Below are 22696 nucleotides of genomic sequence, written 5' to 3' on the forward strand. Positions count from 1 at the left end.
CTGTGGTGTGTACTATGAGGAGGGAAGGAGGATGGCCCTGTGGTGTGTACTATGAGGAGGGAATGAGGATGGTCCTGTGGTGTGTACTATTGGGGGGGGGGAGGTCCTGTGGTGTGTACTATGGGGAGGGAGGGCGGTCCTGTGGTGTGTACTATGAGGAGGGAGGGCGGTCCTGTGGTGTGTACTATGGGGAGGGAAGGAGGACGGTCCTCTGGTGTGTACTATGGGGAGGGAAGGTCCTGTGGTGTGTACTATGGGGAGGGAAGGAGGATGGTCCTGTGGTGTGTACTATGGGGAGGGAATGAGGACGGTCCTGTGGTGTGTACTATGGGGAGGGAATGAGGACGGTCCTGTGGTGTGTACTATGGGGAGGGAGGGCGGTCCTGTGGTGTGTACTATGGGGAGGGAATGAGGATGGTCCTGTGGTGTGTACTATGGGGAGGGAGGGCGGTCCTGTGGTGTGTACTATTAGGGGGGAAGGTCCTGTGGTGTGTACTATTGGGGGGGACGGTCCTGTGGTGTGTACTATGGGGAGGGAAGGAGGACGGTCCTGTGGTGTGTACTATGAGGAGGGAAGGAGGATGGTCCTGTGGTGTGTACTATGAGGAGGGAATGAGGACGGTCCTGTGGTGTGTACTATGGGGAGGGAAGGTCCTGTGGTGTGTACTATGGGGGGGACGGTCCTGTGGTGTGTACTATTGGGGGGGACGGTCCTGTGGTGTGTACTATGGGGAGGGAATGAGGATGGTCCTGTGGTGTGTACTATGGGGAGGGAGGGCGGTCCTGTGGTGTGTACTATTAGGGGGGAAGGTCCTGTGGTGTGTACTATTGGGGGGGACGGTCCTGTGGTGTGTACTATGGGGAGGGAAGGAGGACGGTCCTGTGGTGTGTACTATGAGGAGGGAAGGAGGACGGTCCTGTGGTGTGTACTATGAGGAGGGAAGGAGGACGGTCCTGTGGTGTGTACTATGGGGAGGGAAGGAGGACGGTCCTGTGGTGTGTACTATGAGGAGGGAGGGAGGACGGTCCTGTGGTGTGTACTATGAGGAGGGAATGAGGACGGTCCTGTGGTGTGTACTATGAGGAGGGAAGGAGGATGGTCCTGTGGTGTGTACTATGAGGAGGGAATGAGGATGGTCCTGTGGTGTGTACTATTGGGGGGGGGGGGTCCTGTGGTGTGTACTATGGGGAGGGAGGGCGGTCCTGTGGTGTGTACTATGAGGAGGGAGGGCGGTCCTGTGGTGTGTACTATGGGGAGGGAATGAGGACGGTCCTGTGGTGTGTACTATGGGGAGGGAAGGAGGACGGTCCTGTGGTGTGTACTATGAGGAGGGAAGGAGGACGGTCCTGTGGTGTGTACTATGGGGAGGGAAGGAGGACGGTCCTGTGGTGTGTACTATGAGGAGGGAAGGTCCTGTGGTGTGTACTATGGGGAGGGAAGGAGGACGGTCCTGTGGTGTGTACTATGGGGAGGGAAGGAGGACGGTCCTGTGGTGTGTACTATGGGGAGGGAAGGAGGACGGTCCTGTGGTGTGTACTATGAGGAGGGAAGGAGGACGGTCCTGTGGTGTGTAATATTAGGAGGGAAGGAGGACGGTCCTGTGGTGTGTACTATGAGGAGGGAAGGAGGACGGTCCTGTGGTGTGTAATATTAGGAGGGAAGGAGGACGGTCCTGTGGTGTGTACTATGAGGAGGGAAGGAGGACGGTCCTGTGGTGTGTACTATGGGGAGGGAAGGAGGACGGTCCTGTGGTGTGTACTATGAGGAGGGAAGGTCCTGTGGTGTGTACTATGGGGAGGGAAGGAGGACGGTCCTGTGGTGTGTACTATGGGGAGGGAAGGAGGACGGTCCTGTGGTGTGTACTATGGGGAGGGAAGGAGGACGGTCCTGTGGTGTGTACTATGAGGAGGGAAGGTCCTGTGGTGTGTACTATGGGGAGGGAAGGAGGACGGTCCTGTGGTGTGTACTATGAGGAGGGAAGGTCCTGTGGTGTGTACTATGGGGAGGGAAGGAGGACGGTCCTGTGGTGTGTACTATGAGGAGGGAAGGAGGACGGTCCTGTGGTGTGTACTATGGGGAGGGAAGGAGGACGGTCCTGTGGTGTGTACTATGGGGAGGGAAGGAGGACGGTCCTGTGGTGTGTACTATTGGGGAGAAGGTCCTGTGGTGTGTACTATTAGGAGGGAAGGAGGACGGTCCTGTGGTATGTACTATGGGGAGGGAGGGAGGACGGTCCTGTGGTGTGTACTATGAGGAGGACGGTCCTGTGGTGTGTACTATGAGGAGGGAAGGAGGACGGTCCTGTGGTGTGTACTATGAGGAGGGAAGGAGGACGGTCCTGTGGTGTGTACTATGGGGAGGGAAGGAGGATGGTCCTGTGGTGTGTACTATGGGGAGGGAAGGAGGACGGTCCTGTGGTGTGTACTATGGGGAGGGAAGGAGGACGGTCCTGTGGTGTGTACTATGGGGAGGGAAGGAGGACGGTCCTGTGGTGTGTACTATGGGGAGGGAAGGAGGACGGTCCTGTGGTGTGTACTATGAGGGAAGGAGGACGGTCTGGTGTGTACTATGGGGAGGGAAGGAGGACGGTCTGGTGTGTACTATGGGGAGGGAAGGAGGACGGTCCTGTGGTGTGTACTATGAGGAGGGAAGGAGGACGGTCCTGTGGTGTGTACTATGGGGAGGGAAGGAGGATGGTCCTGTGGTGTGTACTATGAGGAGGGAAGGTCCTGTGGTGTGTACTATGAGGAGGGAGGGAGGACGGTCCTGTGGCTGTGATGAAGGAACCCTTGTAGTGGTGCAGCCTGGCTGTGATGAAGGAACCCTTGTAGTGGTGAAGCCTGGCTGTGATGAAGGAACCCTTGTAGTGGTGCAGCCTGGCTGTGATGAAGGAACCCTTGTAGTGCAGCTAGCCTGGCTGTGATGAAGGAACCCTTGTAGTGGTGCAGCCTGGCTGTGATGAAGGAACCCTTGTAGTGGTGCAGCCTGGCTGTGATGAAGGAACCCTTGTAGTGGTGCAGCCTGGCTGTGATGAAGGAACCCTTGTAGTGGTGCAGCCTGGCTGTGATGAAGGAACCCTTGTAGTGGTGCAGCCTGGCTGTGATGAAGGAACCCTTGTAGTGGTGCAGCCTGGCTGTGATGAAGGAACCCTTGTAGTGGTGTAGCCTGGCTGTGATGAAGGAACCCTTGTAGTGATGCAGCCTGGCTGTGATGAAGGAACCCTTGTAGTGGTGCAGCCTGGCTGTGATGAAGGAACCCTTGTAGTGGTGCAGCCTGGCTGTGATGAAGGAACCCTTGTAGTGGTGCAGCCTGGCTGTGATGAAGGAACCCTTGTAGTGGTGAAGCCTGGCTGTGATGAAGGAACCCTTGTAGTGGTGCAGCCTGGCTGTGATGAAGGAACCCTTGTAGTGGTGCAGCCTGGCTGTGATGAAGGAACCCTTGTAGTGGTGCAGCCTGGCTGTGATGAAGGAACCCTTGTAGTGGTGCAGCCTGGCTGTGATGAAGGAACCCTTGTAGTGATGCAGCCTGGCTGTGATGAAGGAACCCTTGTAGTGGTGCAGCCTGGCTGTGATGAAGGAACCCTTGTAGTGGTGCAGCCTGGCTGTGATGAAGGAACCCTTGTAGTGGTGCAGCCTGGCTGTGATGAAGGAACCCTTGTAGTGGTGTAGCCTGGCTGTGATGAAGGAACCCTTGTAGTGATGCAGCCTGGCTGTGATGAAGGAACCCTTGTAGTGGTGCAGCCTGGCTGTGATGAAGGAACCCTTGTAGTGGTGCAGCCTGGCTGTGATGAAGGAACCCTTGTAGTGGTGCAGCCTGGCTGTGATGAAGTAACCCTTGTAGTGGTGAAGCCTGGCTGTGATGAAGGAACCCTTGTAGTGGTGCAGCCTGGCTGTGATGAAGGAACCCTTGTAGTGGTGCAGCCTGGCTGTGATGAAGGAACCCTTGTAGTGGTGCAGCCTGGCTGTGATGAAGGAACCCTTGTAGTGGTGCAGCCTGGCTGTGATGAAGGAACCCTTGTAGTGGTGCAGCCTGGCTGTGATGAAGGAACCCTTGTAGTGGTGCAGCCTGGCTGTGATGAAGGAACCCTTGTAGTGGTGCAGCCTGGCTGTGATGAAGGAACCCTTGTAGTGGTGGCTGTGATGAAGGAACCCTTGTAGTGGTGCAGCCTGGCTGTGATGAAGGAACCCTTGTAGTGGTGCAGCCTGGCTGTGATGAAGGAACCCTTGTAGTGGTGCAGCCTGGCTGTGATGAAGGAACCCTTGTAGTGGTGCAGCCTGGCTGTGATGAAGGAACCCTTGTAGTGGTGCAGCCTGGCTGTGATGAAGGAACCCTTGTAGTGGTGCAGCCTGGCTGTGATGAAGGAACCCTTGTAGTGGTGGCTGTGATGAAGGAACCCTTGTAGTGGTGCAGCCTGGCTGTGATGAAGGAACCCTTGTAGTGGTGCAGCCTGGCTGTGATGAAGGAACCCTTGTAGTGGTGGCTGTGATGAAGGAACCCTTGTAGTGGTGGCTGTGATGAAGGAACCCTTGTAGTGGAGCAGCCTGGCTGTGATGAAGGAACCCTTGTAGTGGTGCAGCCTGGCTGTGATGAAGGAACCCTTGTAGTGGTGCAGCCTGGCTGTGATGAAGGAACCCTTGTAGTGGTGCAGCCTGGCTGTGATGAAGGAACCCTTGTAGTGGTGCAGCCTGGCTGTGATGAAGGAACCCTTGTAGTGGTGCAGCCTGGCTGTGATGAAGGAACCCTTGTAGTGGTGCAGCCTGGCTGTGATGAAGGAACCCTTGTAGTGGTGCAGCCTGGCTGTGATGAAGGAACCCTTGTAGTGGTGCAGCCTGGCTGTGATGAAGGAACCCTTGTAGTGGTGCAGCCTGGCTGTGATGAAGGAACCCTTGTAGTGGTGCAGCCTGGCTGTGATGAAGGAACCCTTGTAGTGGTGGCTGTGATGAAGGAACCCTTGTAGTGGTGGCTGTGATGAAGGAACCCTTGTAGTGGTGGCTGTGATGAAGGAACCCTTGTAGTGGTGGCTGTGATGAAGGAACCCTTGTAGTGGTGGCTGTGATGAAGGAACCCTTGTAGTGGAGCAGCCTGGCTGTGATGAAGGAACCCTTGTAGTGGTACAGCCTGACTGTGATGAAGGAACCCTTGTAGTGGTGCAGCCTGGCTGTGATGAAGGAACCCTTGTAGTGGTGCAGCCTGGCTGTGATGAAGGAACCCTTGTAGTGGTGCAGCCTGGCTGTGATGAAGGAACCCTTGTAGTGGTGCAGCCTGGCTGTGATGAAGAAACCCTTGTAGTGGTGGCTGTGATGAAGGAACCCTTGTAGTGGTGCAGCCTGGCTGTGATGAAGGAACCCTTGTAGTGGTGCAGCCTGGCTGTGATGAAGGAACCCTTGTAGTGATGCAGCCTGGCTGTGATGAAGGAACCCTTGTAGTGGTGCAGCCTGGCTGTGATGAAGGAACCCTTGTAGTGGTGCAGCCTGGCTGTGATGAAGGAACCCTTGTAGTGGTGTAGCCTGGCTGCAGTTCAGTCTAACTCAATACATCAGATTAGTACTTGAATGGCAACCTAATCCCTATATAGTGCACTACTTTTAACTGTCCCTCCCCCCTTCTCTCCAAAATAGGGAGTAGTAGGGTGCTGTTTGGGAAACAGCAGGGCTTACAACAGGGCTTAGTGCAGGGTTCATGTTAACGACAGCGTAGTCTGAAGAGCTGTGTTCTGGGGGGGAGAAGATAATGAAGAGGGAAGCTCTGACATGAAGGTATTACAGTCTGCTTTAATCAGCTGTGGGGTCAGCTCTCTTCTCTCTACGGTGGCACGTTGATGGCTTTATTAAGGTCCTCTGTTTGGAAATCCCTCTAGTCTCTCGCTCTGTCTCTGTCGGGCTTTCTGCCTCGGTCTGCCTTTACCTCCATTTCTCTCTCTCCTCTTCCCCCCATTTCCTGCTCTTCCCCCCATTTCACGGGTGTACATGGGAGTTGAATTAGAGTGTGTGAATGTCTGTTACGCTGCTGGTGTCGGTTAGACTGTTTGACTGTTAGACTGTTAGACTGCTGGTGTCTGTTACGCTGCTGGTGTCTGTTACGCTGCTGGTGTCTGTTACGCTGCTGGTGTCTGTTACGCTGCTGGTGTCTGTTAGACTGCTGGTGTCTGTTAGACTGTTAGACTGCTGGTGTCTGTTAGACTGTTAGACTGCTGGTGTCTGTTAGACTGTTAGACTGCTGGTGTCTGTTAGACTGTTAGACTGTTAGACTGCTGGTGTCTGTTAGACTGTTAGACTGCTGGTGTCTGTTAGACTGTTAGACTGCTGGTGTCTGTTAGACTGTTAGACTGCTGGTGTCTGTTAGACTGCTGGTGTCTGTTAGACTGCTGGTGTCTGTTAGACTGTTAGACTGCTGGTGTCTGTCAGACTGTTAGACTGCTGGTGTCTGTTAGACTGCTGGTGTCTGTTAGACTGTTAGACTGCTGGTGTCTGTCAGACTGTTAGACTGCTGGTGTCTGTTAGACTGCTGGTGTCTGTTAGACTGTTAGACTGCTGGTGTCTGTCAGACTGTTAGACTGCTGGTGTCTGTCAGACTGCTGGTGTCTGTTAGACTGCTGGTGTCTGTTAGACTGTTAGACTGCTGGTGTCTGTTAGACTGTTAGACTGTTAGACTGCTGGTGTCTGTTAGACTGTTAGACTGCTGGTGTCTGTTAGACTGTTAGACTGTTAGACTGTTAGACTGTTAGACTGTTAGACTGTTAGACTGTTAGACTGCTGGTGTCTGTTAGACTGTTAGACTGCTGGTGTCTGTTAGACTGTTAGACTGCTGGTGTCTGTTAGACTGCTGGTGTCTGTTAGACTGCTGGTGTCTGTTAGACTGCTGGTGTCTGTTAGAATGTTCGACTGTTAGACTGTTAGAATGTTCGACTGCTGGTGTCTGTTAGACTGTTAGACTGTTAGACTGCTGGTGTCTGTTAGACTGTTAGACTGTTAGACTGCTGGTGTCTGTTAGACTGTTAGACTGCTGGTGTCTGTTAGACTGTTAGACTGCTGGTGTCTGTTAGACTGTTAGACTGCTGGTGTCTGTTAGACTGTTAGACTGCTGGTGTCTGTTAGACTGTTAGACTGCTGGTGTCTGTTAGACTGTTAGACTGCTGGTGTCTGTTAGACTGCTGGTGTCTGTTAGACTGCTGGTGTCTGTTAGACTGCTGGTGTCTGTTAGACTGCTGGTGTCGGTTAGACTGCTGGTGTCGGTTAGACTGCTGGTGTCTGTTAGACTGCTGGTGACTGAGCTGTACTGGCAGGGTGGAGGTAGAGGGAGGGACCTGAGCTGTGCTGGCAGGGTGGAGGTAGAGGGAGAGACCTGAACTGTACTGGCAGGGTGGGGGTAGAGGGAGGGACCTGAGCTGTACTGGCAGGGTGGGGGTAGAGGGAGGGACCTGAGCTGTACTGGCAGGGTGGGGGTAGAGGGAGGGACCTGAGCTGTACTGGCAGGGTGGGGGTAGAGGGAGGGACCTGAGCTGTACTGGCAGGGTGGGGGTAGAGGGAGGGACCTGAGCTGTACTGGCAGGGTGGGGGTAGAGGGAGGGACCTGAGCTGTGCTGGCAGGGTGGGGGTGGAGGGAGGGACCTGAGCTGTGCTGGCAGGGAGGGGGTAGAGGGAGGGACCTGAGCTGGCAGGGTGGGGGTAGAGGGAGGGACCTGAGCTGTACTGGCAGGGTGGGGGTAGAGGGAGGGACCTGAGCTGGCAGGGTGGGGGTGGAGGGAGGGACCTGAGCTGTACTGGCAGGGTGGGGGTAGAGGGAGGGACCTGAGCTGTACTGGCTGGGTGGGGGTAGAGGGAGGGACCTGAGCTGTACTGGCAGGGTGGAGGTAGAGGGAAGGACCTGAGCTGTACTGGCAGGGTGGGGGTAGAGGGAGGGACCTGAGCTGTACTGGCAGGGTGGGGGTGGAGGGAGGGACCTGAGCTGTACTGGCAGGGTGGGGGTAGAGGGAGGGACCTGAGCTGTACTGGCAGGGTGGGGGTAGAGGGAGGGACCTGAGCTGTACTGGCAGGGTGGGGGTAGAGGGAGGGACCTGAGCTGTACTGGCAGGGTGGGGGTAGAGGGAGGGAGGGACGTGAGCTGTGCTGGCAGGGTGGGGGTGGAGGGAGGGACCTGAGCTGTACTGGCAGGGTGGGGGTAGAGGGAGGGAGGGACCTGAGCTGTACTGGCAGGGTGGGGGTAGAGGGAGGGACCTGAGCTGTACTGGCAGGGTGGGGGTAGAGGGAGGGACCTGAGCTGTGCTGGCAGGGTGGGGGTAGAGGGAGGGACCTGAGCTGTGCTGGCAGGGTGGGGGTACAGGGAGGGACCTGAGCTGTACTGGCAGGGTGGGGGTAGAGGGAGGGACCTGAGCTGTACTGGCAGGGTGGGGGTAGAGGGAGGGAGGGACGTGAGCTGTGCTGGCAGGGTGGGGGTGGAGGGAGGGACCTGAGCTGTACTGGCAGGGTGGGGGTAGAGGGAGGGAGGGACCTGAGCTGTACTGGCAGGGTGGGGGTAGAGGGAGGGACCTGAGCTGTACTGGCAGGGTGGGGGTAGAGGGAGGGACCTGAGCTGTGCTGGCAGGGTGGGGGTAGAGGGAGGGACCTGAGCTGTGCTGGCAGGGTGGGGGTACAGGGAGGGACCTGAGCTGTACTGGCAGGGTGGGGGTAGAGGGAGGGATCTGAGCTGTGCTGGCAGGGTGGGGGTAGAGGGAGGGACCTGAGCTGTACTGGCGGCTGGGGGTAGAGGGAGGGACCTGAGCTGTACTGGCAGGGTGGGGGTAGAGGGAGGGACCTGAGCTGTACTGGCAGGGTGGGGGTAGAGGGAGGGACCTGAGCTGTACTGGCAGGGTGGGGGTAGAGGGAGGGACCTGAGCTGTACTGGCAGGGTGGGGGTAGAGGGAGGGACCTGAGCTGTACTGGCAGGGTGGGGGTGGACTGAGGGACCTGAGCCGTCCTGGCAGGGTGGGGGTAGAGGTAGGGACCTGAGCTGTGCTGGCAGGGTGGGGGTGGACTGAGGGACCTGAGCCGTCCTGGCAGGGTGGGGGTAGAGGTAGGGACCTGAGCTGTACTGGCAGGGTGGGGGTAGAGGGAGGGACCTGAGCTGTACTGGCAGGGTGGGGTTAGAGGGAGGGACCTGAGCTGTGCTGGCAGGGTGGGGGTAGAGGGAGGGACCTGAGCTGTACTGGCAGGGTGGGAGGGAGGGACCTGAGCTGTACTGGCAGGGTGGGGGTACAGGGAGGGACCTGAGCTGTACTGGCAGGGTGGGGGTAGAGGGAGGACCTGAGCTGTACTGGCAGGGTGGGAGGGAGGGACCTGAGCTGTGCTGGCAGGGTGGGGGTAGAGGGAGGGACCTGAGCTGTACTGGCAGGGTGGGAGGGAGGGACCTGAGCTGTACTGGCAGGGTGGGGGTAGAGGGAGGGACCTGAGCTGTACTGGCAGGGTGGGAGGGAGGGACCTGAGCTGTACTGGCAGGGTGGGGGTAGAGGGAGGGACCTGAGCTGTACTGGCAGGGTGGGGGTAGAGGGAGGGACCTGAGCTGTACTGGCAGGGTGGGGGTGGAGGGAGGGACCTGAGCTGTACTGGCAGGGTGGGGGTAGAGGGAGGGACCTGAGCTGTGCTGGCAGGGTGGGGGTGGAGGGAGGGACCTGAGCTGTGCTGGCAGGGTGGGGGTGGAGGGAGGGACCTGAGCTGTACTGGCAGGGTGGGGGTGGAGGGAGGGACCTGAGCTGTACTGGCTGGGTGGGGGTAGAGGGAGGGACCTGAGCTGTACTGGCAGGGTGGGGGTAGAGGGAGGGACCTGAGCTGTACTGGCAGGGTGGGGGTAGAGGGAGGGACCTGAGCTGTACTGGCAGGGTGGGGGTAGAGGGAGGGACCTGAGCTGGCAGGGTGGGGGTAGAGGGAGAGACCTGAACTGTACTGGCAGGGTGGGGGTAGAGGGAGGGACCTGAGCTGTACTGGCAGGGTGGGGGTAGAGGGAGGGACCTGAGCTGTACTGGCAGGGTGGGAGGGAGGGACCTGAGCTGTACTGGCAGGGTGGGGGTAGAGGGAGGGACCTGAGCTGTACTGGCAGGGTGGGGGTAGAGGGAGGGATCTGAGCTGTACTGGCAGGGTGGGGGTAGAGGGTTCCATATCTACTGGGTGCACATTTGTGGCCTGCTGGAGGTCATTTTGCAGGGCTCTGGCAGTGCACCTCCTTGCTCAACGGCGGAGATAGCGGTCCTGCTGCTGAGTTGTTGCCCTCCTACGGCCTCCTCCACGTCTCCTGATGTACTGGCCTGTCTCCTGGTAGGGCCTCCATGCTCTGGACACTACGCTGACAGACACAGCAAACCTTTTTGCCACAGTTCGCATTGATGTGCCATCCTGGATGAACTGCACTACCTGAGCCACTTGTGTGGGTTGTAGACGCCGTCTCATGCTACCACTAGAGTGAGAGCACCGCCAGCATTCAAAAGTGACCAAAACATCAGCCAGGAAGCATAGGAACTGAGAAGTGGTCTGTGGTCACCACCTGCAGAATCACTCCTTTATTGGGGGTGTCTTGCTAATTGCCTATAATTTCCACCTTTTGTCTATTCCATTTGCACAACAGCATGTGAAATGTATTGTCAATCAGTGTTGCTTCCTAAGTGGACAGTTTGATTTCACAGAAGTGTGATTGACTTGGAGTTACATTGTGTTGTTTAAGTGTTCCCTTTATTTTTTTGAGCAGTGTATGTTAAAATGAACCACCAGCTTTCATGTGTCTTCAATATTCCCAGTTAAGAAGTTTTAGGTTGTAGTGCAGAAAGCAGAGCTTGTCTGCATGGTCCCCTGTCAGTCTGCTCCTCCGCGAAACACAGACCTTATTTGAAGTAGATCAAGACATTCTCTATGGAAGACATGAACGATAAAATAACGAAGGAACCCCTTTCAAGTTCAGCTGCAAGTTATTACAGGAATTATAACGTGTCTACTATTTCTCTCTAAACCATATACCTTTGACTAATCCGGAAACTATCACCTCGAAAACAAAACTTTTATTCCGTTCCGTATTTTATCTAACGGGTGGCATCCATGAGTCTAAATATTCCTGTTACATTGCACAACCTTCAATGTTGTCATAATTACGTAAAGTTCTGGCAAATTAGTTCACAAAGAGCCAGGCGGCCCAAACTGTTGCATATACCCTGACTCTGCGTGCAACGAACGCAAGAGAAATGACACAATTTCACCTGGTTAATACTGCCTGCTAACCTGGATTTCTTTTAGCTAAATATGCAGGTTTAAAAATATATACTTGTGTATTGATTTTAGAAAGGCATTGATGTTTATGGTTAAGTACACATTGGAGCAATGACAGTCATTGATTGATTGTTTTTTACAAGATAAGTTTAATGCTAGCTAGCAACTTACCTTAGCGTACTGCATTCGCTAACAGGCAGGCTCCTCGTGGAGTGCAATGTAATCAGGTGTTAGAGCATTGGACTAGTTAACCGTAAGGTTGCAAGATTGGATCCCCCGAGCTGACAAGGTTAAAAATCTGTCGTTCTGCAATAAGAATGTGTTCTTAACTGACTTAACTAGTTAAATAAAGATTAAATAAAGGTGCATTTTTTTTTTTTAATCGTCAAATCGGCGCCTAAAAATACCGGCCCGATGAATCTATCGACCTCTAATGTTTACCCATGAACTCACCCCTTCTCCTCTCTTGTCCCAGGTGTACGTGGAGTTTGATGACCTGGAGTGGGAGAAGCGCGAGTGGGTGAAAGTGTACGAGGACTTCCAGGTGTTCCTGCTGGAGCAGCAGCTGGTGTGGGCCAAGAGGAGAGAGAGCACCCTGCAGGAGCAGCAGCTGGTGTGGGCCAAGAGGAGAGAGGGCACCGTACTGGGGGAGAACCCTCAGGGGACTAAAGACAAGCACATCCAGTGGCCAGCTCTGGTAAGGACTTATCCAGCTGTCTTCCATAGTGCCGTATCTCCCTGGACTCAGACCATCTGATGTTACTGTAGCTCTCTGCTCTCTCTGCATTGATCTCAGCACTCTATTACCTAGACCCACTGAGGATTACCGTGGTAACAAGGATTCTAGATATGTGGTGTGGGGCGTGTCTTTCTGAGCAGCTGGTAAAGTGATAGAGGGGGGTGTCTTTCTGAGCAGCTGGTAAAGTGATAGAGGGGGGTGTCTTTCTGAGCAGCTGGTAAAGTGATAGAGGGGCGTGTCTTTCTGAGCAGCTAGTAAAGTGATAGAGGGGGGTGTCTTGCTGAGCAGCTAGTAAAGTGATAGAGGGGGGTGTCTTGCTGAGCAGCTAGTAAAGTGATAGAGGGGGGTGTCTTTCTGAGCAGCTAGTAAAGTGATAGAGGGGGGGGGGGTGTCTTGCTGAGCAGCTAGTAAAGTGATAGAGGGGGGTGTCTTTCTGAGCAGCTGGTAAAGTGATAGAGGGGGGTGTCTTGCTGAGCAGCTGGTAAAGTGATAGAGGGGGGTGTCTTGCTGAGCAGCTAGTAAAGTGATAGAGGGGGGGGTGTCTTGCTGAGCAGCTGGTAAAGTGATAGAGGGGGGTGTCTTGCTGAGCAGCTAGTAAAGTGATAGAGGGGGGTGTCTTTCTGAGCAGCTAGTAAAGTGATAGAGGGGGGTGTCTTGGTGAGCAGCTAGTAAAGTGATAGAGGGGGGTGTCTGAGCAGCTAGTAAAGTGATAGAGGGGGGTGTCTTTCTGAGCAGCTGGTAAAGTGATAGAGGGGGGGTGTCTTTCTGAGCAGCTGGTAAAGTGATAGAGGGGGGGGGTTGTCTGTCTGAGCAGCTGGTAAAGTGATAGAGGGGGGGTGTCTTGCTGAGCAGCTGGTAAAGTGATAGAGGGGGGGTGTCTTGCTGAGCAGCTAGTAAAGTGATAGAGGGGGGGGTGTCTTGCTGAGCAGCTGGTAAAGTGATAGAGGGGGGTGTCTGAGCAGCTAGTAAAGTGATAGAGAGGGGGGTTGTCTTTATGAGCAGCTGGTAAAGTGATAGAGGGGGGTGTCTTTCTGAGCAGCTGGTAAAGTGATAGAGGGGGGGGGTGTCTGAGCAGCTAGTAAAGTGATAGAGGGGGGTGTCTTGCTGAGCAGCTAGTAAAGTGATAGAGGGGGGTGTCTTGCTGAGCAGCTGGTAAAGTGATAGAGGGGGGTGTCTTTCTGAGCAGCTGGTAAAGTGATAGAGGGGGGTGTCTTTCTGAGCAGCTGGTAAAGTGATAGAGGGGGGGGTGTCTTGCTGAGCAGCTGGTAAAGTGATAGAGGGGGGTGTCTTTCTGAGCAGCTGGTAAAGTGATAGAGGGGGGTGTCTTGCTGAGCAGCTAGTAAAGTGATAGAGGGGGGGGGTGTCTTGCTGAGCAGCTAGTAAAGTGATAGAGGGGGGGGTGTCTTGCTGAGCAGCTGGTAAAGTGATAGAGGGGGGTGTCTTGCTGAGCAGCTGGTAAAGTCATAGAGGGGGGTGTCTTGGTGAGCAGCTGGTAAAGTGATAGAGGAGGGTGTCTTGCTGAGCAGCTGGTAAAGTCATAGAGGGGGGTGTCTTTCTGAGCAGCTAGTAAAGTGATAGAGGGGGGTGTCTTTCTGAGCAGCTAGTAAAGTGATAGAGGGGGGTGTCTTGCTGAGCAGCTAGTAAAGTGATAGAGGGGGGTGTCTGAGCAGCTAGTAAAGTGATAGAGGGGGGTGTCTTTCTGAGCAGCTGGTAAAGTGATAGAGGGGGGGTGTCTTTCTGAGCAGCTGGTAAAGTGATAGAGGGGGGGGGTTGTCTGTCTGAGCAGCTGGTAAAGTGATAGAGGGGGGGTGTCTTGCTGAGCAGCTGGTAAAGTGATAGAGGGGGGGTGTCTTGCTGAGCAGCTAGTAAAGTGATAGAGGGGGGGGTGTCTTGCTGAGCAGCTGGTAAAGTGATAGAGGGGGGTGTCTGAGCAGCTAGTAAAGTGATAGAGGGGGGGGTTGTCTTTATGAGCAGCTGGTAAAGTGATAGAGGGGGGTGTCTTTCTGAGCAGCTGGTAAAGTGATAGAGGGGGGGGTGTCTGAGCAGCTAGTAAAGTGATAGAGGGGGGTGTCTTGCTGAGCAGCTAGTAAAGTGATAGAGGGGGGTGTCTTGCTGAGCAGCTGGTAAAGTGATAGAGGGGGGGGTGTCTTGCTGAGCAGCTGGTAAAGTGATAGAGGGGGGGGGTGTCTTGCTGAGCAGCTGGTAAAGTGATAGAGGGGGGGGTGTCTTGCTGAGCAGCTGGTAAAGTGATAGAGGGGGGGGGTGTCTTGCTGAGCAGCTGGTAAAGTGATAGAGGGGGGTGTCTTGCTGAGCAGCTAGTAAAGTGATAGAGCGGGGTGTCTTGGTGAGCAGCTAGTAAAGTGATAGAGGGGGGGTGTCTTTCTGAGCAGCTAGTAAAGTGATAGAGGGGGGTGTCTTGGTGTCTTGGTCGAGGGGCGGCGGGGCCGAGTCGCGGAGGGCGGCGGGGCCGAGTCGCGGAGGGCGGCGGGGCCGAGTCGCGGTGGGCGGCGGGGCCGAGTCGCGGTGGGCGGCGGGGCCGAGTCGCCGTGGGCGGCGGGGCCGAGTCGCCGTGGGCGGCGGGGCCGAGTCGCCGTGGGCGGCGGGGCCGAGTCGCCGTGGGCGGCGGGGCCGAGTCGCCGTGGGCGGCGGGGCCGAGTCGCCGTGGGCGGCGGGGCCGAGTCGCCGTGGGCTGTTCAGTGTGTTTCATTGGGATATGTGACGAAGACACATTTTGACCTGTGTTTGGTGCCATCTGTTCAAGAGAGAGCAAATAGCATAGGGGAGGCGGGGCAACCTTGTTTACATCCTGGTTGTATGGTAAATGGATTAGAATGGGTCGTGTCTGTAGATGTAATAGAAGGATTCATATCCATGGTGCAGACCATATGTATAAATCTAACACCAAAAATGTTGAACAAGACATAAATGTTCCCACTCTAAGGGTTCAAAGGCTTCCTCTGCATCTAATGATAACACATAGCACATCCAGCCGGGAAGCCTTGACAACCACATGGAACAGGCGGCGCCTGTTGACGACCCTTAATAAACCCTGTTTGGTCCGGGTGGATGAGCTCGTTAATTACTTTCTCTCGGCGCGTGGCTGGAACTTGGGCATACATCTTCATTTCTGTTCCGATTTCAACTGATTGGCTGAAAATTGGCACAATTTGTGAGGTCTGTACCTTTCTTAGGGATATCGTAGCTGTGATGATGCCTCTGTGGAATTGTCCTTTTTCAAGAGCAATATTAAACGATTCAAGAATAAGTGGTCCTAACTCATCCCAAAAGACTTCAGGAGGTATTCCATCAATACCCCGGGGCTTAATCCATCTTCATATTTAAAAGAGCGGCTTTCAGTTCAGATCAAGTGACAGATTCCTCTAATAAAACGGTGTTTCTTCTTGACAGAGTTCGGGAAACGTAATGTTCTCCAGAAACAGTAGACATTTAGCTTCAGATTGTAGTAGAGTTAGGCCGTGTGCTGTAGACTGTTCTAGTGCCCTCGTATCATCAACTAATTATCAAGTCTAGGTCCAAGAGGTTTCTAAACAGCTAATCAAATGGCTACCCAGACTATTTGCATTGCCCCTCTTCTACACTGCTGCTCCTCTCTGTTGTTATCTATGTATAGTCAGTTTAATAACTCTACCTACATGTACATATTACCTGGACACCGGTGCCTCCGCACATTGACTCTGTACCGGTACCTCCTCTTCTACACTGCTGCTACTCTCTGTTATTATCTATGTATAGTCAGTTTAATAACTCTACCTACATGTACATATTACCTGGACACCGGTGCCTCCGCACATTGACTCTGTACCGGTACCTCCTCTTCTACACTGCTGCTACTCTCTGTTATTATCTATGTATAGTCAGTTTAATAACTCTACATGTACATATTACCTGGACACCGGTGCCTCCGCACATTGACTCTGTGCCGGTACCCCCTGTATATAGTCTCCACATTGACTCTGTGCCGGTACCCCCTGTATATAGTCTCCACATTGACTCTGTACCGGTACCCCCTGTATATAGCCTCCACATTGACTCTGTACCGGTACCCCCTGTATATAGCCTCCACATTGATTCTGTACCGGTACCCCCTGTATATAGCCTCCACATTGACTCTGTATGGTACCCCCTGTATATAGCCTCCACATTGACTCTGTACCGGTACCCCCTGTATATAGCCTCCACATTGACTCTGTACCGTAACACCCTGTATATAGCCTCCACATTGACTCTGTACCGTAACACCCTGTATATAGCCTCCACATTGACTCTGTACCGTAACACCCTGTATATAGCCTCCACATTGACTCTGTACCGGTACACCCTGTATATAGCCTCCACATTGACTCTGTACCAGTACCCCCTGTATATAGCCTCCACATTGACTCTGTACCGTAACACCCTGTATATAGCCTCCACATTGACTCTGTACCGGTACCCCTGTATATAGCCTCCACACTGACTCTGTACCGTAACACCCTGTATATAGCCTCCACATTGACTCTGTACCGGTACCCCCTGTATATAGCCTCCACATTGACTCTGTACTGGTAACCCCTGTATATAGCCAGCACATTGAATCTGTACCGTAACACCCTGTATATAGCCTCCACATTGACTCTGTACCGGTACACCCTGTATATAGCCTCCACATTGACTCTGTACCGGTACACCCTGTATATAGCCTCCACATTGACTCTGTACCGGTACCCCCTGTATATAGCCTCCACATTGACTCTGTACCGGTTCCCCCTGTATATAGCCTCTACATTGACTCTGTACTGGTACCCCCTGTATATAGCCTCCACATTGACTCTGTACCGGTACCCCCTGTATATAGTCTCCACATTGACTCTGTACCGGTACCCCCTGTATATATCCTCCACATTGACTCTGTACCGGTACACCCTGTATATAGCCTCCACATTGACTCTGTACCGGTACCCCCTGTATATAGCCTCCACATTGACTCTGTACCGGTACCCCCTGTATATAGCCTCCACATTGACTCTGTACCGGTACCCCCTGTATATAGCCTCCACATTGACTCTGTACCGGTACCCCCTGTATTTAGCCTCCACATTGACTCTGTACCGGTACCCCCTGTATATAGCCTCCACATTGACTCTGTACCGGTACCCCCTGTATATAGTCTCCACATTGACTCTGTACCGGTACCCCCTGTATATATCCTCCACATTGACTCTGTACCGGTACACCCTGTATATAGCCTCCACATTGACTCTGTACCGGTACCCCCTGTATATAGCCTCCACATTGACTCTGTACCGGTACCCCCTGTATATAGCCTCCACATTGACTCTGTACCAGTACCCCCTGTATATAGCCTCCACATTGACTCTGTACCGGTACCCCCTGTATATAGCCTCCACATTGACTCTGTACCGGTACCCCCTGTATATAGCCTCCACATTGACTCTGTACCGTAACACCCTGTATATAGCCTCCACATTGACTCTGTAATGGTACCCCCTGTATATAGCCTCCACATTGACTCTGTACCGTAACACCCTGTACATAGCCTCCACATTGACTCTGTACCGTAACACCCTGTATATAGCCTCCACATTGACTCTGTACCGTAACACCCTGTATATAGCCTCCACATTGACTCTGTACCGTAATACCCTGTATATAGCCTCCACATTGACTCTGTACCGTAACACCCTGTATATAGCCTCCACATTGACTCTGTACCGTAACACCCTGTACATAGCCTCCACATTGACTCTGTACCGTAACACCCTGTATATAGCCTCCACATTGACTCTGTACCGTAACACCCTGTATATAGCCTCCACATTGACTCTGTACCGTAACACCCTGTATATAGCCTCCACATTGACTCTGTACCGTAACACCCTGTATATAGCCTCCACATTGACTCTGTACCGTAACACCCTGTATATAGCCTCCACATTGACTCTGTACCGGTACACCCTGTATATAGCCTCCACATTGACTCTGTACCGGTACCCCCTGTATATAGCCTCCACATTGACTCTGTACCGGTACCCCCTGTATATAGCCTCCACATTGACTCTGTACCGGTACCCCCTGTATATAGCCTCCACATTGACTCTGTACCGTAACACCCTGTATATAGCCTCCACATTGACTCTGTACCGGTACCCCCTGTATATAGCTTCCACATTGACTCTGTACCGTAACACCCTGTATATAGCCTCCACATTGACTCTGTACTGGTACCCCCTGTATATAGCCTCCACATTGACTCTGTACGGCACCCCCTGTATATAGCCTCCCCATTGACTCTGTACCGGTACCCCCTGTATATAGCCTCCACATTGACTCTGTAATGGTACCCCCTGTACATAGCCTCCACATTGACTCTGTACCGTAACACCCTGTACACAGCCTCCACATTGACTCTGTACCGTAACACCCTGTATATAGCCTCCACATTGACTCTGTACCGTAACACCCTGTATATAGCCTCCACATTGACTCTGTACCGTAATACCCTGTATATAGCCTCCACATTGACTCTGTACCGTAACACCCTGTATATAGCCTCCACATTGACTCTGTACCGTAACACCCTGTACATAGCCTCCACATTGACTCTGTACCGTAACACCCTGTATATAGCCTCCACATTGACTCTGTACCGAAACACCCTGTATATAGCCTCCACATTGACTCTGTACCGTAATACCCTGTATATAGCCTCCACATTGACTCTGTACCGTAACACCCTGTATATAGCCTCCACATTGACTCTGTACCGTAACACCCTGTATATAGCCTCCACATTGACTCTGTACCGGTACACCCTGTATATAGCCTCCACATTGACTCTGTACCGGTACCCCCTGTATATAGCCTCCACATTGACTCTGTACCGGTACCCCCTGTATATAGCCTCCACATTGACTCTGTACCGGTACCCCCTGTATATAGCCTCCACATTGACTCTGTACCGTAACACCCTGTATATAGCCTCCACATTGACTCTGTACCGGTACCCCCTGTATATAGCTTCCACATTGACTCTGTACCGTAACACCCTGTATATAGCCTCCACATTGACTCTGTACTGGTACCCCCTGTATATAGCCTCCACATTGACTCTGTACGGCACCCCCTGTATATAGCCTCCCCATTGACTCTGTACCGGTACCCCCTGTATATAGCCTCCACATTGACTCTGTACCGGTACCCCCTGTATATAGCCTCCACATTGACTCTGTACCGGTACCCCCTGTATATAGCCTCCACATTGACTCTGTACTGGTACCCCCTGTATATAGCCTCCACATTGACTCTGTACCGGTACCCCCTGTATATAGCCTCCACATTGACTCTGTACCGTAACACCCTGTATATAGCCTCCACATTGACTCTGTACCGTAACACCCTGTATATAGCCTCCACATTGACTCTGTACCGTAATACCCTGTATATAGCCTCCACATTGACTCTGTACCAGCACCCCCTGTATATAGCCTCCACATTGACTCTGTACCATAACACCCTGTATATAGCCTCCACATTGACTCTGTACCGGTACCCCCTGTATATAGCCTCCACATTGACTCTGTACCGGTACCCCCTGTATATAGCCTGCACATTGACTCTGTACCGGTACCCCCTGTATATAGCCTCCACGTTGACTCTGTACCGTAACACCCTGTATATAGCCTCCACATTGACTCTGTACCGTAACACCCTGTATATAGTCTCCACATTGACTCTGTACCAGTACCCCCTGTATATAGCCTCCACATTGACTCTGTACCAGTACCCCCTGTATATAGCCTCCACATTGACTCTGTACCGGTACCCCCTGTATATAGCCTCCACATTGACTCTGTACCAGTACCCCCTGTATATAGCCTCCACATTGACTCTGTACCGGTACCCCTGTATATAGCCTCCACATTGACTCTGTACCGGTACCCCCCTGTATATAGCCTCCACATTGACTCTGTACCGTAACACCTGTACTCCCTGTATATAGCCTCCACATTGACTCTGTACCGTAACACCTGTACTCCCTGTATATAACCCGTAACACCTGTACTCCTTGTATATAGCCTCCACATTGACTCTGTACCGTAACACCCTGTATATAGCCTCCACATTGACTCTGTACCGTAACACCTGTACTCCCTGTATATAACCCGTAACACCTGTACTCCTTGTATATAGCCTCCACATTGACTCTGTACCGTAACACCCTGTATATAGCCTCCACATTGACTCTGTACCGGTACCCCCTGTATATAGCCTCCACATTGACTCTGTACCGGTACCCCCTGTATATAGCCTCCACATTGACTCTGTACCGGTACCCCCTGTATTTAGCCTCCACATTGACTCTGTACCGTAACACCCTGTATATAGCCTCCACATTGACTCTGTACCAGTATCCCCTGTATATAGTCTCCACATTGACTCTGTACCGGTACCCCCTGTATATAGCCTCCACATTGACTCTGTACCGGTACCCCCTGTATATAGCCTCCACATTGACTCTGTACCGGTACCCCCTGTATATAGCCTCCACATTGACTCTGTACCGTAACACCCTGTATATAGCCTCCACATTGACTCTGTACCGGTACCCCCTGTATATAGCCTCCACATTGACTCTGTACCGGTACCCCCTGTATATAGCCTCCACATTGACTCTGTACCGTAACCCCCTGTATATAGTCTCCACATTGACTCTGTACCGGTACCCCCTGTATATAGCCTCCACATTGACTCTGTACCGGTACCCCCTGTATATAGCCTCCACATTGACTCTGTACCGTAATACCCTGTATATAGCCTCCACATTGACTCTGTACCGGTACCCCCTGTATATAACCTCCACATTGACTCTGTACCGGTACCCCCTGTATATAGCCTCCACATTGACTCTGTACCAGTACCCCCTGTATATAGCCTCCACATTGACTCTGTACCAGTACCCCCTGTATATAGCCTCCACATTGACTCTGTACCGGTACCCCCTGTATATAGTCTCCACATTGACTCTGTACCGGTACCCCCTGTATATAGCCTCCACATTGACTCTGTACTGGTACCCCCTGTATATAGCCTCCACATTGACTCTGTACCAGTACCCCCTGTATATAGTCTCCACATTGACTCTGTACCGGTACCCCCTGTATATAGCCTCCACATTGACTCTGTACCGGTACCCCCTGTATATAGCCTCCACATTGACTCTGTACCGGTACCCCCTGTATATAGCCTCCACATTGACTCTGTACCGGTACCCCCTGTATATAGCCTCCACATTGACTCTGTACCGGTACCCCCCTGTATATAGCCTCCACATTGACTCTGTACCGTAATACCCTGTATATAGCCTCCACATTGACTCTGTACCGGTACCCCCTGTATATAGCCTCCACATTGACTCTGTACCGGTACCCCCTGTATATAGCCTCCACATTGACTCTGTACCGGTACCCCCTGTATATAGCCTCCACATTGACTCTGTACCGGTACCCCCTGTATATAGCCTCCACATTGACTCTGTACCGGTACCCCCTGTATATAGCCTCCACATTGACTCTGTACCGTAACACCCTGTATATAGCCTCCACATTGACTCTGTACCGGTACCCCTGTATATAGCCTCCACATTGACTCTGTACCGTAACACCCGGTATATAGCCTCCACATTGACTCTGTACCGGTACCCCCTGTATATAGTCTCCACATTGACTCTGTACCGGTACCCCCTGTATATAGCCTCCACAATGACTCTGTACCGGTACCCCCTGTATATAGCCTCCACATTGACTCTGTACCGGTACCCCCTGTATATAGCCTCCACATTGACTCTGTACCGGTACCCCCTGTATATAGCCTCCACATTGACTCTGTACCGGTACCCCCTGTATATAGCCTCCACATTGACTCTGTACCGGTACCCCCTGTATATAGCCTCCACATTGACTCTGTACCGGTACCCCCTGTATATAGCCTCCACATTGACTCTGTACCGGTACCCCCTGTATATAGCCTCCACATTGACTCTGTACCGGTACCCCCTGTATATAGCCTCCACATTGACTCTGTACCGGTACACCCTGTATATAGCCTCCACATTGACTCTGTACCGGTACCCCCTGTATATAGCCTCCACATTTACTCTGTACCCCCTGTATATAGCCTCCACATTGACTCTGTACCCCCTGTATATAGCCTCCACATTGACTCTGTACCGGTACCCCCTGTATATAGTCTCCACATTGACTCTGTACCGGTACCCCCTGTATATAGCCTCCACATTGACTCTGTACCGGTACCCCCCTGTATATAGTCTCCACATTGACTCTGTACCGGTACACCCTGTATATAGCCTCCACATTGACTCTGTACCGGTACCCCCTGTATATAGTCTCCACATTGACTCTGTACCGGTACCCCCCTGTATATAGCCTCCACATTGACTCTGTACCGGTACCCCCTGTATATAGCCTCCACATTGACTCTGTACCGGTACCGCCTGTATATAGCCTCCACATTGACTCTGTACCGGTACCCCCTGTATTTAGCCTCCACATTGACTCTGTACCGTAACACCCTGTATATAGCCTCCACATTGACTCTGTACCAGTATCCCCTGTATATAGTCTCCACATTGACTCTGTACCGGTACCCCCTGTATATAGCCTCCACATTGACTCTGTACCGTAACACCCTGTATAT

The 22696-nt window shown here is 53.0% G+C and overlaps 1 protein-coding gene across 1 annotated transcript in view; it reads left to right on the forward strand.

The window, feature by feature from the left end:
- The window catches only part of jmjd1cb (jumonji domain containing 1Cb), a 341652-nt gene that overhangs the window by 61543 nt on the left and 257413 nt on the right, over positions 1-22696 (forward strand). The window contains exon 2 of the mRNA XM_055936592.1: positions 11699-11920. Within this exon, the coding sequence (XP_055792567.1) occupies positions 11699-11920 (222 nt within the window). The remainder of the gene's footprint in view (positions 1-11698; positions 11921-22696) is intronic.

Source organism: Salvelinus fontinalis, chromosome 1 (genome assembly GCF_029448725.1).
Source record: "Salvelinus fontinalis isolate EN_2023a chromosome 1, ASM2944872v1, whole genome shotgun sequence".
Lineage (NCBI taxonomy): Eukaryota > Metazoa > Chordata > Actinopteri > Salmoniformes > Salmonidae > Salvelinus > Salvelinus fontinalis.